General features: G+C 38.1%; 2 protein-coding genes across 2 annotated transcripts; both read right to left on the bottom strand.

Moving 5' to 3' along the window:
• Window positions 1–908: 908 nt before the first annotated feature.
• On the bottom strand, window positions 909–4557 carry LOC126794929 (uncharacterized). Its single transcript, XM_050521727.1, has 3 exons — window positions 4438–4557; window positions 3155–3198; window positions 909–2953 (listed from the first exon to the last, which is right to left on the bottom strand). The coding sequence occupies exon 3, from the start codon at window positions 2934–2936 to the stop codon at window positions 1275–1277; it is 1662 nt and encodes a 553-aa protein (XP_050377684.1). The 5' UTR covers window positions 2937–2953; window positions 3155–3198; window positions 4438–4557; the 3' UTR covers window positions 909–1274.
• Window positions 4558–6282: 1725 nt separating this feature from the next.
• Window positions 6283–10375, bottom strand: LOC126793997 (probable DEAD-box ATP-dependent RNA helicase 48). The gene is given in 10 exon segments (XM_050520640.1): window positions 6283–7105; window positions 7298–7480; window positions 8019–8234; window positions 8315–8410; window positions 8608–8694; window positions 8782–8903; window positions 8906–9029; window positions 9122–9177; window positions 9304–9410; window positions 9505–10375. Coding segments are annotated over 10 exon segments (2007 nt in total). The 5' UTR covers window positions 10290–10375; the 3' UTR covers window positions 6283–6874.
• Between the last annotated feature and the right edge of the window lie 3625 nt (window positions 10376–14000).

The raw sequence follows: 14000 nt of genomic DNA, 5'->3' as shown, positions 1-14000 counted from the left end.
TATTTGGTGTTCTGGTGTTGACAAGTGATCGCAATGTAGGAGGGAGATAAATCAGTACTTGCAGATGCATCAATTCTTTCAGTATGTGAAGCACAGCTCATCTAAACACAACAGCGCACCTAATTAAGGCTCAAGACCATTAAGTTTGATATATAGGCAGCAACTGCCTCTGCGTATTCAGCATAAAAAAGTACACATCAATTTCATCTCAGAGATTTATTACAGTGCTTACGAATCACCTCAATAATTTCAACAGGAAAGCACAATCCATAATCGAAAAAGTTTCGGTTTACGGCAATAAAACTAGTAGCTGAAAATTTTGGTTTATAAAACTATGATCACCAACTATCTATCTGCATCAAATTTCACAAATGTTCCGAGTATGAAATTTTCAGTCAGAAGAACAGAAGAAGAGACTCATAGAACAATTCATAGGGGTATTGGGCTCCGAAATTACAAAACAATCCTTCTGCATATGTAACGGCAGAGCAACAACCCCGTTTACTTCTGTCTGTTCTGTGGCTCCTTGGTAACTTGACAAGTCAGCAGCCGTGACTGTCCAGTTAAACCCTCTGCATGAAATATGAGATGAAAACGTGTTGCACTTCCAATGACCCAGGTTTATTTGGACATGGATTTACTGTAATTATGAGGGCCAATTTGGCTAATTCATTGGAATATGAATATGAACGGCTCCATTGAATCTCATATATCGTAACGAGAAGTTTTTCAATCAAATAGTCATATAAACCTTCTTCAGTTCTCTTGTTAATGTTCTGATAGAGTTGACAAGAAACACAGCAGCTTAAAGTCTTCAGCAGAATGTGAAAATAAGTCTGGCAGATCAAATTAAACGAGATAAAACATAGAACTGTAGAAGGTTCAAAACCTCGCACGGCTTAAAATAAACACAAACAGGATAGTTAAAGTGTTCACCCAAGTACCAATCTAACAAACAGCATAATATTTGACATGAGGATAGTCTTCCACTGATTCAGAATCATTCTTCCTGTTTGCCCCCTACACAAGGCTTCTCTGTGGCAACCCCACCCGAGCTGGACAAGGCCATATTTCCTGCTGGCAAGGATGAAGAATTCATGGATATCTGTTGGTCTGAACCAACCCCACTGCCGTTAGGAAAGTCTTCATTTTCTGATGGTTGGGATGAGGAATTCATGGATAACGGTTCGCTCACATTTACTGCAGGTAGCCAAGAAGAATTCGTGGGAAACACTGGGACATATGCTCCTGTTGTATCAAACTGAGGTGTTATGTCACTCAAAAAAGCTAGGTGGTGCCGGGCTATTCACCTCCTTGTAAATGGTGTCAAGGTTTTCCTGAAAGTAACCCCGAAACAGATCATCTTCTTTAAAACTCTGAAATGCAAGACCAAAGAATGGGTCAGAATCAGGCCAAGTATCCTGGAAAGGGAATGAGAACTCTTCGAAAGGATTCTCGACAGCAGCTTCCTCAGTTTCCAACGTGTGGGGTTTCTCCTCAGCAGCAGTCTGGTTCTCAAGAAATTTCTCAATCGTCTTTAATGATACCTCATGATCTGATGAGTTTATTATAGTAAAAATATCATTTGCTACCTTCATCTCTTGAATAGCCACATGCTGTTGAGATGCTTTATCTGCCAAATCTACAGCTTGGATGGCTTTACTGCTGCAGAACTTTGCAGTTGCATTTCCACTGCAGCTCCCAGTTGCCACAGGCTTTTCCTTTTGAACCATATCAGCTGCACGTTCCAAAATAGGTTCGTAATTGATTGACAATTCCCCAGTAATTATCTGATAAGAAAAATCAGAGCATGAGTCGTCTTGAAACAGAATGCTGAGCTTCTCAGGATTTTCCCCAGATACCAACTTATGATGTTGCTCTTTAGAAACCACTTGGTCATTAAGCAACAATATGCTATTATTCAATAACTCATGTGATGTAGAGTTAATGTCATCTAATGAATCAAAGAAGTCTTCGGCTTCTGATAAAGCCCCATCCTGCAGAGATGCTCCATTAACAAAATTACCTGAAGCTGTAACTCGACTGACATCACATCCACTAGACTCTCCGGATGCAACTTGATGAGTCTGTTCATTGAATCCCAAGGAATTAATGGGCTGCAGTTCATCATCTTCAGCTGGGCTCTTGACCTTAGTTAATGGCACTCCTTGTAGTGTAGAATTTACTTCAGCAGAAGTGTGGAGAGGTGCCCTAATGTCAAGATCATCTGAAGCCAAACCTGCATCAAGTCTGCCTTTATTAGACTTAATAGCAGCAGCTGGACGACCCCGTACAGTGGTAACCAGGATATTTACTGGCTCTGGCTGTTGCCCAGCAAGTCGTTTTGAGGACCGATAAGGCAAATCAAACTTTTCCTTTTTCTTTGTTTTTCTTCTGACAATGCTGTGATCCTTTTGACCCGTAAATGAATTCTTGTTATTCAAGATGTTAGTCGCAGGAGTCAAAGCAGGGTCATCTTCAGAATTAATCACTTTGCCAAGATCTGCTGAGGGATTATCAACTTCAACTAACAACATTTTCCCTTCAAGCTTGTTCGAGACTTCATCATATGGCTTAATCATTTTTCCACGCTTTTCATGAATGCTCTCAGTCAATTGCTTCTGTGAGACAACCTCAGACACTTTGTTTTCAACGGTTCTGCTGCCTTGGAGATTGGGCCTTTTAGTATCATAATTGTCAGAGAGTTCAATTATTTGCTGCAATGATCTTTTGCCAACAAGTTTGCCTGACAGTTCAGCTTTTGGCTCTCTTGGGGACAAACTTTCCTTTGTTGTGATAGATACTTCAACCAGATTCTCGGTTAAATGCTTCTCCAGGACAGCCTCAGTTCTTGGAGCCAAATCTCTTATGCTTTCACTGGGACTCTTATCTGGCAACTTGGAGGTGTCAGTTCCCTCAAATTGTAGGTGATTCATTTCAGCATACTTTTTAGCTGTAATGATAAGTTCAAAACTGTAGTTAGATATCAGAGTTAGTTGGAGTGAAGCATGATAACGTTTTTTACAAGATAATATATGTTGATCTCTGACCTTCAGAAGGTAATGATAAGTTTAAAACTGTAGTTAGATATCAGAGTTAGTTGGAGTGAAGCATGATAACGTTTTTTACAAGATAATATATGTTGATCTCTGACCTTCAGAAGGCTGCCGCCTGGTCTTCAAGTTTTCTTTTCGACGCCTAAAATAAGAGCAAACATGTATTTAAGCAAGTGCACATAAATAATGGAGAATTAAAAGTTAAGAGCTTTATTTATGGATGCAGAAATTCTATTCGCAGGGCTGTACATTCAGCATGCATAAACTTGACCTTGTAATAACATTAAAGAATACAACACAAAGGCACAAAGCAGACGCACTATTCCTAAAACAGATAAGTCATAAGTGTATACGTTTTCAGTAGGATTAGGAGTTTAGAAAACATCAAAATGAAAGAATATTGACAATGTAGAATTCCTTTGTGGTACTGGAAGATGTAGGTTTTTATAAGTTCAGCAAAATGACCATGTAGTCTATAGTACAAGTCAGGAAATTATATAGAGAACTCATCATTGAAACCAAATTTCTACAGTGCTCTTTACTTGGGACAGGTTCAACGTGTTTCAAATTTAGTCTTCAACGAGCCTGATAGAATATCACTAATGCTTTCCCATAACTTAGATTTCAGTTTGCATAACTTAACTGGCATGGTGTTTTCTCAAAAACAAAATTAAAAAAACTTAACTGGCATGGTCCACTATTTTTTGAGTAACTATATGTTTATAAAACTTCCAACTTTTCAAGGAATTCAACAATACATATTCTGATAACTGATTGAGTATAAACTTTAAAAATTGTTGAAGTATCAGAATACTGCATTAAGCATAGACAAAGTGATCAAATTCAAATATATAGAAGAAATTTTACTCTCTCTAGGTCTTTTATATTATTCTGAAAGTAAACGAAGAATTTTAATAGAATTAGAAAACTGATGTTACACTCTCACACTATGATGCCATATATGAATCCGTTGTCAGTAGTTTAAAGAGATATATGGCAAGACACTGCCAGGTGAAAGAAACATGATGATCATAATGAATGCATGAAGAAATGATAGTCGTTTCATAAGGAGAAAATATGATGAGTTAATCACTTAAATTAACAATGACCACAAATCAAAAGAAACTAGAACCCTAAAAGCTTCAAAAATGTAAGTATGTGGTACTAATGTCTGAGATTTAATGATGTGCAACTTGTGGTGGTTACAGATCACATACTATATCTAACAACGAAGCTTCAGGAACATACTTCTAGAACATAATAATAACAACAAAGCTTTGAGAACTTTCAGAGAAATAATAATTTGGAAGAGTTGCATATATCTTTACAAAGATATGCATGATCATGCAATGAATGCGAACAAATTTTTGATACCCAATACCTGTGCTTTATGTTGATAAATCAACAGTGAATTTCCACCTGCCTTTCCTGATACGACAAAAGAAAACTTCGTTATTAATTAATGTAGTCTAACAGGATAAAACAGCACCCGCTTTAAAGTCACCCATATCATATCTAAACTAGTTAGCAACGAAGCTTCGAGAAGTTTCCAATACTTCATGTTCAAAAGAGTTTAATTTCATTGATGAGAACATTCTATAAAAGATACATGATTTGTAAGACATGTGAGAAACTATATCTTAGCCGACACAATGACAAAGCAACCGTAAATTTCAATCCTCCTTTCCTGATACAACCACTGAAATTCGATTGTCATCATTAATGAACTCTACAAATAAGAAGGCATTCAATTTTAAACCAGTATCCTGAAAATCTGATAATCAAGTCAGCACTCAGCAACAAAGCTTCGAGAACATTCTGATTGCAATGAAGCTTGGGGCACGTTCCAAATAACTCAAGTTTGAACAAGTTGGTTTTTAATTATTATAAGAACAGTCTATAAAGTAATGCATGATCTATATCATATATAACTTATTCTTAGCCAATACCTGTGATTTTCTACAAAGGATCAACCATGAATCACAACTTGATTTCCTGATACAACCAATGAAATTCACCATTCCTCAGTGAACTCAAACTAAGATAAAACAGCATTTGAATATTCTCATTGATTTCACTCATGTCAAATCTAAAGCAGTATATAGAGAATTTGAAAATCTTCTATATGCATATATACAGTTACATACATATATACAGAGCTTTTAACAGAAAATAAGTGAATACTCATGTAAAACATTTGGAAGAACTTGATGATAATCACATTCTTCAATTTCATTACTTTGATTTTTTTTATAATTTGGCAAACAAATGCACATATCTGCAAATTTCATTATAACACTAAATCAGCTCAGCAGACCAAAAACCAAAATCAGTTGATAATCTTAGATCAAGATTTTCTACTTTCTAGAAGAAGAAAAAACATCAAAATTCTTTATTTTGAAAGGATAAAAAAAACAAATAACAGGATGAATGAGATTTGCATGTTTTTTCTGCTCCAGCAAGATGCATTAAATTAAACACTCAGTAAATGACATGCAAGAAACAAAAGAGAAGAACCGGAAAAAAATCACCTACAAGGTCAGAAACAAATAGCACAAGAAAACTAGTAATCCAAGTGGCTGAAATTCTTGGTTTGTGAAATTGTGATCACCGACAGCCTATCTGCATCAAATATCACCAAATGTATTGAGCTTGAATTTCAAATCTGAAGAACAGGAGAAAGTAGAGACTATATGCCACAATTTAGCTTACCTCTGCTGAGAGTTTTTTGTTTCCCCTACAGTACAGATGACACAAAAGGAAATGAGAAGTATTCACATATAGGAATGGAAGAGTGGGGTACTTGGAATTGAAATTACAGAAGAATCCTTTGCATTTGTAACCGCAGAGCAACAACACCGTTTTCTTCTGAGGCTCTTTGGTCAATTGAAAAGTGACAAATCAGCATTTTAGGCTGTCCAGTTTGTCTTCTCTGCATGAAATATGAGGAAGGAATGGACAACGGGTGGCACTTCTGATTAAATGATGTTTATTTGGACTGTAATTAAGTCTATAGTGCCACCTTTTCACATTTAAATTTGGATAAGCTTCCTTACCAGATCCTTACCTTTTTAGTACTTTAAGGTAAATTAAGTTGATTGCAGGGTACATGAACTAAAAGACAAGACTTTTTGCCTGAATTTATTATATACCTTACTTATATTCTCACTTTTTCCTCATCTTTTTATATTCATTTTCTTTTGACAGATGCATTTTCATAAAACGTTTATTAATCATGTCTCATTTGGTAACTAATATATCATATGAATCCTGATGTAAAACCATGAAAACAACTCCTAAGAACAGAAATTATATTCTTCATATAGTAACAGCTAAATGTAGTATTGATGCTGGCAATTTTGTTATTTTAGGTTACATATTAAAGTCCTGACCAATCATAAACTGTTCTCAACATGTTGACTTGAACATGTAATCTGAAAGTAAAACCTTAACAAGGTTTAAGTTACTTGTTTGATTTCTTCATCGGAAGAAAAAAAGGGAGTGACGAAAAAGATATAACTTCAGATTATATTATAAACAGAATAAAGGTACAATGTACAATGCGGCATATACTTGTGTGGCCAAACTACAGATCATGATGCAATACGAGCAAATATGATGCTTCTGCCTAAAGTTTATATGGACTATAGTTCTTGGCTAAACCAGGCATAAACATAAGACAATTTGAGAAAAGGAACAACTGGAACTAGCTGAACCTGTTTCACGACTTGAAAGAGAATGAAGTTCCTTTAATTCTGGTCTTCCTCTCCCAGTCACCGCAGTCAGCAGGTTGCTTAATCTTGTTTTCCAATTGTCTGCTACTTTCGTATTTTTATGCCAGGAATATCTTTTAAACCCATCTTCAATGCTGTCTTTTGAAAGAGAGAAGGAGGATTTTGCAAACCAATTGACTGACAAAAGAGGTTGGCTTGCTCAACTAGTGTAGTTTTATCCCTACCAGTTTCCCTGATCGAGTTGAAGTAGCCAAGCCAAGCATGATAGGCGCCTTCCTTAACACTACTGTCTACCTTGGTCATTGAATCCTCAATCTGCAGGAATACAAAGTTTCAGAAGTAGATAAAAGAAACCCACAAAATAAAACTGTAAACAAGACTGCAACTTTAATAAGTTAATATAAGTTCAGTTTATTCAGACTGAAAACTAAACAGTTTAATTCAGTTACAATGAAATAAGGCGAAGTAAAGAGAAAAGAAAAGAGTAGAAGCAGGTAGTGCCAGAACCTTGAGTTTAGTGCCTGGATCCAATCGCACTGAAGGAAATTTTTCAAGGGGCAAATCTTTTAATTCATCCAGAAAATACTCCTCCCATGGTGCAAGCAACAGTATGCCTTCTCCTTCTTTGCCTTCCCTCCCTGTTCTTCCAAGACGGTGTAAATATTGTTCCCGGTCAGATGGAATACCCACCTAATAATACCAAAACATTTTAATTAACTATATTCCGTTGAAACGTTTCTCTCTGTTGTTTAGAACTCCCCAAAAACAAATCAGTGAGTCAATTACTAAAACTGAAAGGAGATATGACATCACACTAATTGAGCCAAATAATTCAAACAGAGCTAGCCCTTAACATATGCATCAATCATCTCTTTTCATCATTGAAGAGCGCCAATTCAACAAGTCTCATTTCCACAGGAAAGTGGACAATGATTTAGGCAATTAGTACTCAAGGACACTACACATCTACCATCAACCATGTATTCAATGAAGACAGCTTTATCTTTAATATAGATGTTACACAACAAAGAGCTGTCTCTGGTAATGCTCTGTAGTTCCAATTAAATGTTTTGAACCACCTCATACTTAATCTAGTAAGAACATTTAATGATGGTGCACTATATTCTTCATGCACACGGTAAAACTGTTGAATACAAATCGAACACCACCTGACCAAAACTAACTGAAATAGATCATTAGTTGACAGTTATCTTGGGCTTGTGAATACCTGAATGACCAATGTAACATCAGGATAGTTCATTCCATGTGCTGATACATCAGAGGTAACAAGAATCATTTGCTTTGAGTCCTTAAATTCCTCAGAGATACGAGTTCGATACAATTGAGGCTTTCTAGAATGTATCTCCCTAACATTCATTTTCATTTCACGGAGAAGGAGGTAGAGGAGGGAAGTTACCATTACAGTCGTACAGAAGACAATAGCCTGGAAGGTAAAACATTAGCCCTCTGGTACACAAAGTACAACTATTTGTTTGAAACAAAAAAAATTAGAATAAAATTAACCTTGTAGTTGGGTGATTGCCAGATATGCTCCTTCAACAGATGGTGAACTATTTGGAAATGCAAGTCATGTGATACAACAAGATAGGACTGTTTGACCTGCACAAGAAGTAGAGATGGGATCATGATGACGTTCTGGATTTAATTATGTGACCACTTCGAAATCACCACAAAGATATCAACAAATATGCCATCTAAACCAACATTTTAGTTCTACAGAGATGTGAAAGCCAAATTCAACATAATATACAAAAAGGATATTAGTCAATTTACCGCAACTGATCAAAGTTCAATACCTTAGCATGAGTTTCTATGGAGCCTAATCCCACTGTATCAATGAAAGCATGATCCTTTTTCAAAACAAGCTGAGATATGCGGCGAACCTGAAGATTCAAAATAGGAATATCTCAGTTTTCAGTAGTTTGATACAGCAATCTAGTGCCAACAAGTAAAAAAATGAGATGGCCAACCTCTTTTGGGAGTGTCGCGGTAAAGAGCAGGGACTGTCTCTTACGAGGCAAACAATCAACAATTTTCTCTATGTCCTTCCGGAATCCTAGGTCTAGTAAGTGGCCAGCTTCATCAACAACACATTTGTTTCTGCAGCTATCTGACTTGCAAGTTCTCTTGAGGGGCAGAGGATAAGAACAAATATTGGAGACACCCGTTGATTGGTATTGCCGGCCATACCCTTCACAACTGCTTCAATAGCAGGAAGCTGTTTGTGTTTAGCAATACAATTTAACAGCAAAAAAAACATAACCTAAGACACAATGAATCATTTCAAACAAATAGGGTAAACTGATGTACCAAAAAGGCAGCAGTTTTTCCAGTGCCAGTTTTAGCTTTCACCAAAACATCATTTCCTGTACCAAATCAGACCAAAAAAAAAACCATTGAATTTAGTTCTCACTAAACAATCAGCAGCTCATTAAAAACAATTATGCTAAACATTATCGCATTGAACAAAATGACATACAAACATAGCTCACCCTCAAGGCAAGCCGAAAGAGCAGCCTCCTGAACTCTAGTCATTCGAACATACCCTGCAGCAGACAATGCCTTCACTGTCAACAGAGATATCCCACACTCATCAAATCTGCAACATAAACCAAATCCAACAATAAACAACAACCACATTCACATTTCAAGTTTTCACCTAACCAAATAAAAGGACGTTTCTTTAGCATTACCTCTTGTCACTCAAAATCAACCCCTCCTCCTCTCTTTCACTCCCAGCCTCCTTCTTCTTACTCAGCTCACACCTAATGGACTCAACCTGCTGCGCAAAATCGCCACACTCATCTTCCACCGCACTAAGCGGCACTCTCCTCTTAATCACCTTCCTATCATACTTCCCCAGTGAAGCACTACTCCCAAATCTCCTCGCATTTATCTCCGATTTCCGATCCCCGCTCCCATTTCCACCCTCCCAAAACGGCTGCATTGCCTCACTATCCGAATCATCACTCGAATCCTCATTCCTCTTAAACATCCCTCTACTCTGCGCCGAGTAGCTCCTGCTGCTGACACAGCTACTCCAATTCCTCTCATTTCCCGCCAAATTCCGACCCCCAGGTATCAGCTTCCCCAGGCCAACCGGAATCGATTTCGGCGGCGGCGGCGAGTGGAGCGGGCCGTCGTGTTCGTTCCAGAGATCCTCGGCGCCGTCCTTCGTGAAGCGATCGGCGAGGGATTTGACGTGGCGGTGGTGGGGGTTGGTTTCTGGAGCCGGGTCGGGTTGAGCGACGAGGTCGGCCCGGATTTGGGAGCGGAGGCGGGCCTGGTAGAGCTGCTTTTCTTGATCGAGGAGGCGTCGCTCTTTGTCCTTGGCGCGCTTCTCGTGCATGCGCTTCCATTTCCACTTGGTGACGCCGCCGGGGAAGGTGCGGGGCCCGCCGCCCATGTTTTGGGCGAGGATGAGGCGGCATAGAAGCTTCGAGAGGATTCTGGGGCGGTCGATGAGGGCAGAGGACATATTTATGGGTGTAATGGTGGGGGGTGAGTGATCGGAGAAGAAGAAAGAGTGAGAGTGGAAAGGGGTTTAGGGTTTAAGTTCTATGGATGTCAAGTTGGATCTTCATGGGCGTCCATGCCCATAGTGCACTTCTGGGGTTTAGGATTTTTTTTTTTTTTGGTAAGTTAATCCTTCAGCGCACGGTTGGGCATTTGGTCCCGAAATCCCGATCTCGTCCCTAAATTTATCGGGACGAGACGGGATTCATGTTTTAAAAATGCATATCTCGTCTCGTCCCGATTCCGTTTTAAAATAACGGGATGGGATCGGGATCAGACAAATAAGGCCCATTACGTCCCGTCTCGTCCCGTATTAAATATAAAATTAAAATTATTGTATTTTATATACAATTTGACTTCATCGCAACCGTTGAATTGTTGATAACTTCATCTCAGCCGTTAAAAAACACTCTCTAAGTCTCTTATACCTAAGTGTACTAGAATGAAGTGGCCGCAAGACCTTGTTCCCAATTTCTCTCTCAAACACAAAAACACTCTCTCAATCTCTCATACCTCCCTTTCCCCTCGAGTTGATCTCTCATTCTCTCTAATGAGTCTAATCTTTCTTTCCCTGCATCGGATCCCTCTCTCTAATCTCTCTCTCTCTCTCTCTCTCTCTCTCTCTCTCTCTCTCTCTCTCTCTCTCTCTCTCTCCATCCTCTTCCAATCGATGGCTAGAGGGAAAATATTGTTCCTCGGCGGAATGAAGAAGCTTCAGGCCTTGGAGATTCAAACGACATCACATTCTCAGCGACATCACCTCCTCAGCCTTCTGAGCCCCTTCAAATTGAACCATCAAACGAGGAAGTGCAAGAAGCTCATTCAATCCAGCAAACTTCTTCAACCCAACAAACTCCTTCGACCCAGCAAGCTCCAGGTGATTCTAATGTAGTCAATACTTTGATTAAACGTAGTAGCTTTGTTTGGGAACACTTCAAATAATACAAGAAAATTATAAAGAGTAAGGATGCAGAGGGAAACCCAATAAGCATCGAGCAACGTCGAGCCCATTGTATCCATTGTCCTAGAGGGAAAATTGGAGATTTTAATGTGGAGAATAATAGTGGGACTTCGGAGATGATTAGGCATATTAACCAGTTCTGTAGGTATTTCCCAACAAGACTTAATAAGAATCAAAAAGTTCTAACTGGTGATAAGTCTAGTTCAAACAACATAACTGCAGTAGGTTATAATGATGATGACTATGTTGTTGCTACAATTGAAATGATTGTCATAGATGAGTTGCCTTTTAGCTTTGTTGAGAAGACAGGGTTTAGGAGGTTTTGTGCTAGGGTGTGTCTTCTGTATAGTCCTTTACCCTCGCGTAAGAAATTGGTTACACGTTTCCACAAGTTGTATGTTGTTGGTAAAAAAGAGTTGAATAAAACTTTGAAGGGTTATAGAGTCAGTCTCACTACTGACACTTGGACTAGTGTGCAAAATATCAACTATATGGTACTTACTGCTCACTTTATTGATCAAGATTGGAAAATGCACAAGAGGATTTTTAAACTTCTGTGTTATCCAAAATCACCAAGGGGCAACCATCGGCCGGCTTATAGAGTCGTGTTTACTGCAGTGGGAGATTGAGAAAGTTTTAACAATTACTATGGACAATGCTGCTGCCAATAAGTCAGCTATAGAGTGGTTGAAAGCAAAGATGAATGATTCTAATGCTTACAAGTCTGTTTTAGGATGTAAGTACATGCATGTGAGATGCACAGCACACATGCAATTTGGTTGTAGGACATGGCTTGAAGAAGCTGCAGAAAAATGTTTTAGCAATTAGGAATGCTATCAAGTATGTTAGGTCTTCCCCTAATCGACTTGAAAGTTTTCGCAGAGCTGTGGTAGCTGAAAAGCTTGGGAATACTGGTCTAGTTTGTCTAGATGTCCCAACAAGATGGAATTCTACTTATCTTATGTTGGAGGCAGCCATCAAGTTCAAGAAAGCCTTTGCTAGGATGTTAGAAGCTGAGGATCAGCTTTATGTGAATTATTTCAAGGAACCAGAAGAGGAGATTGATGAGGATGGCTTTGTTATTATTCCAGAAGGTTCACTTAGTTGAAAAGATAGAGTTGGACCTCCTAGAAAAGAAGATTGGGAAAAGGCTGTTGTATTTGTTGAGTTGTTGGGTGTGTTTTATGATATTACTCTACGAGTTAGTGCAAGCTTGACTCCCACTGTCCATACAACATTCCATGATGTTGTTTTAATGGAGAATAACATCAACAGCCTCTTCATTGAACCTGAAATGGCAACTGGATCTGAAACAGAGAAGATATTAACTGAAATGGCTGCAAATATGAGTTCTAGGTTCTTGAAATACTTTGGCAGCTTTACTGACATTAATCACTTGATTATTGTCGGGCTTGTACTTGATGCAAGATTCAAGCTTAGAAATTATACACATGTTTTGAGGGAGGAAGGTCTGGATGAAGATATTGTGGAATACAGAACCACTGAAATCAAATCTCTATTGATGGCACTCTACAATGAGGTACAACTCTTAGATCTCTATATATTGATTATATATGCTAAGTTTGTACTATTATGCTTTTCTTGTGTGAGTTTGTTTATGTTAATATGATATTCTTTCATACAAGAAGTGTGATCAGTTAATATAAGCTTATTTAAATAACTTTAGCATATATGATCCATGGTTATGAATTGTAATCAGTGTTTTATATTTTCTGTTGAGCTTGATTAGCACTCTATGTACATAAATAGCATTCTATATACAATCACTTTGTCTTATGTAGTTATGTTCCCCTAGGATATAAATAAATCATTTTCTATACAATCACTTTGATTAGCATTCTATATACAGTCACTCTGATTAGTAGTGCTACACTTGACAACAAATTCACATTTATATCATTATTTATAATACGATTTCTTTGTCTTTCTTTATTTCTTAATTTTCAGTATGCACCACATGTCGATGGTGGTAGACATATCCGCAGATCAGGAAGTCCCACAAGTTCAAGCAGCACAATCACTACTTCAACCTCTAATCCTAAGAAAGGTGTGAGGGGTAGGATGTTGAACAATTGGAGAAGTATAGTCCAAGAGACTGATGAGGCAGTGTTAACTCATGAAGTGGATCAATATTTGAATGCACCTCTTGAACCTGTTGATGATAATGATGATAATTTCAATATATTGTGTTGGTGGAAGATAAATGGCCCTAAGTATCCTGTTATAGCAGCAATAGCAAGAGATGTACTTGCCATTCAAAAATCGACAGTTGCATCAGAGTCATGTTTTAGCACTGGAGGTAGAGTGATTTCTCCATTTAGGAGTTCATTGACTCCTAAATCAGTGGAGGCTTTAGTTTGCCTGCAAAATTGGTTGTTGGGAGATGACATTGCTTAAGTTAAAGTTGAAGATGAGTTGGCTTCGATTGAGAACACAGAGTTCTATGAAAAAGCTGAATTAGGTACAATATCAATTTGCTTCTCTTTCTTTCTTATTCTATGTTTTTTTCCAAGTATTTTAACTATTTTTACTTCTTGTGTTTGGTTTGTTGGTTAGACCATGAGAACACTGCCTCAAGTGTTCCAGTGTTTCCCAAATCAAAGGGGAAGGCCAGGACTGTGGTGCATGTTGTTGATTAGATCTTTATGTAACATGGAGCTAATGTTGCTGGACATTAAGTTGTTTTGCTGT

This window comes from Argentina anserina, chromosome 5, assembly GCF_933775445.1.
Source record: "Argentina anserina chromosome 5, drPotAnse1.1, whole genome shotgun sequence".
NCBI lineage: Eukaryota > Viridiplantae > Streptophyta > Magnoliopsida > Rosales > Rosaceae > Argentina > Argentina anserina.
Note: the sequence above shows the minus strand (reverse complement) of the source record. Positions and strands in the feature narration are given on the sequence as shown.

What these genes read in the sequence shown, in the direction of transcription:
- LOC126794929 (XM_050521727.1), bottom strand. Translation starts at nt 2,936, where the DNA reads ATGAATCACCTACAATTTGAGGGAACTGACACCTCCAAGTTGCCAGAT.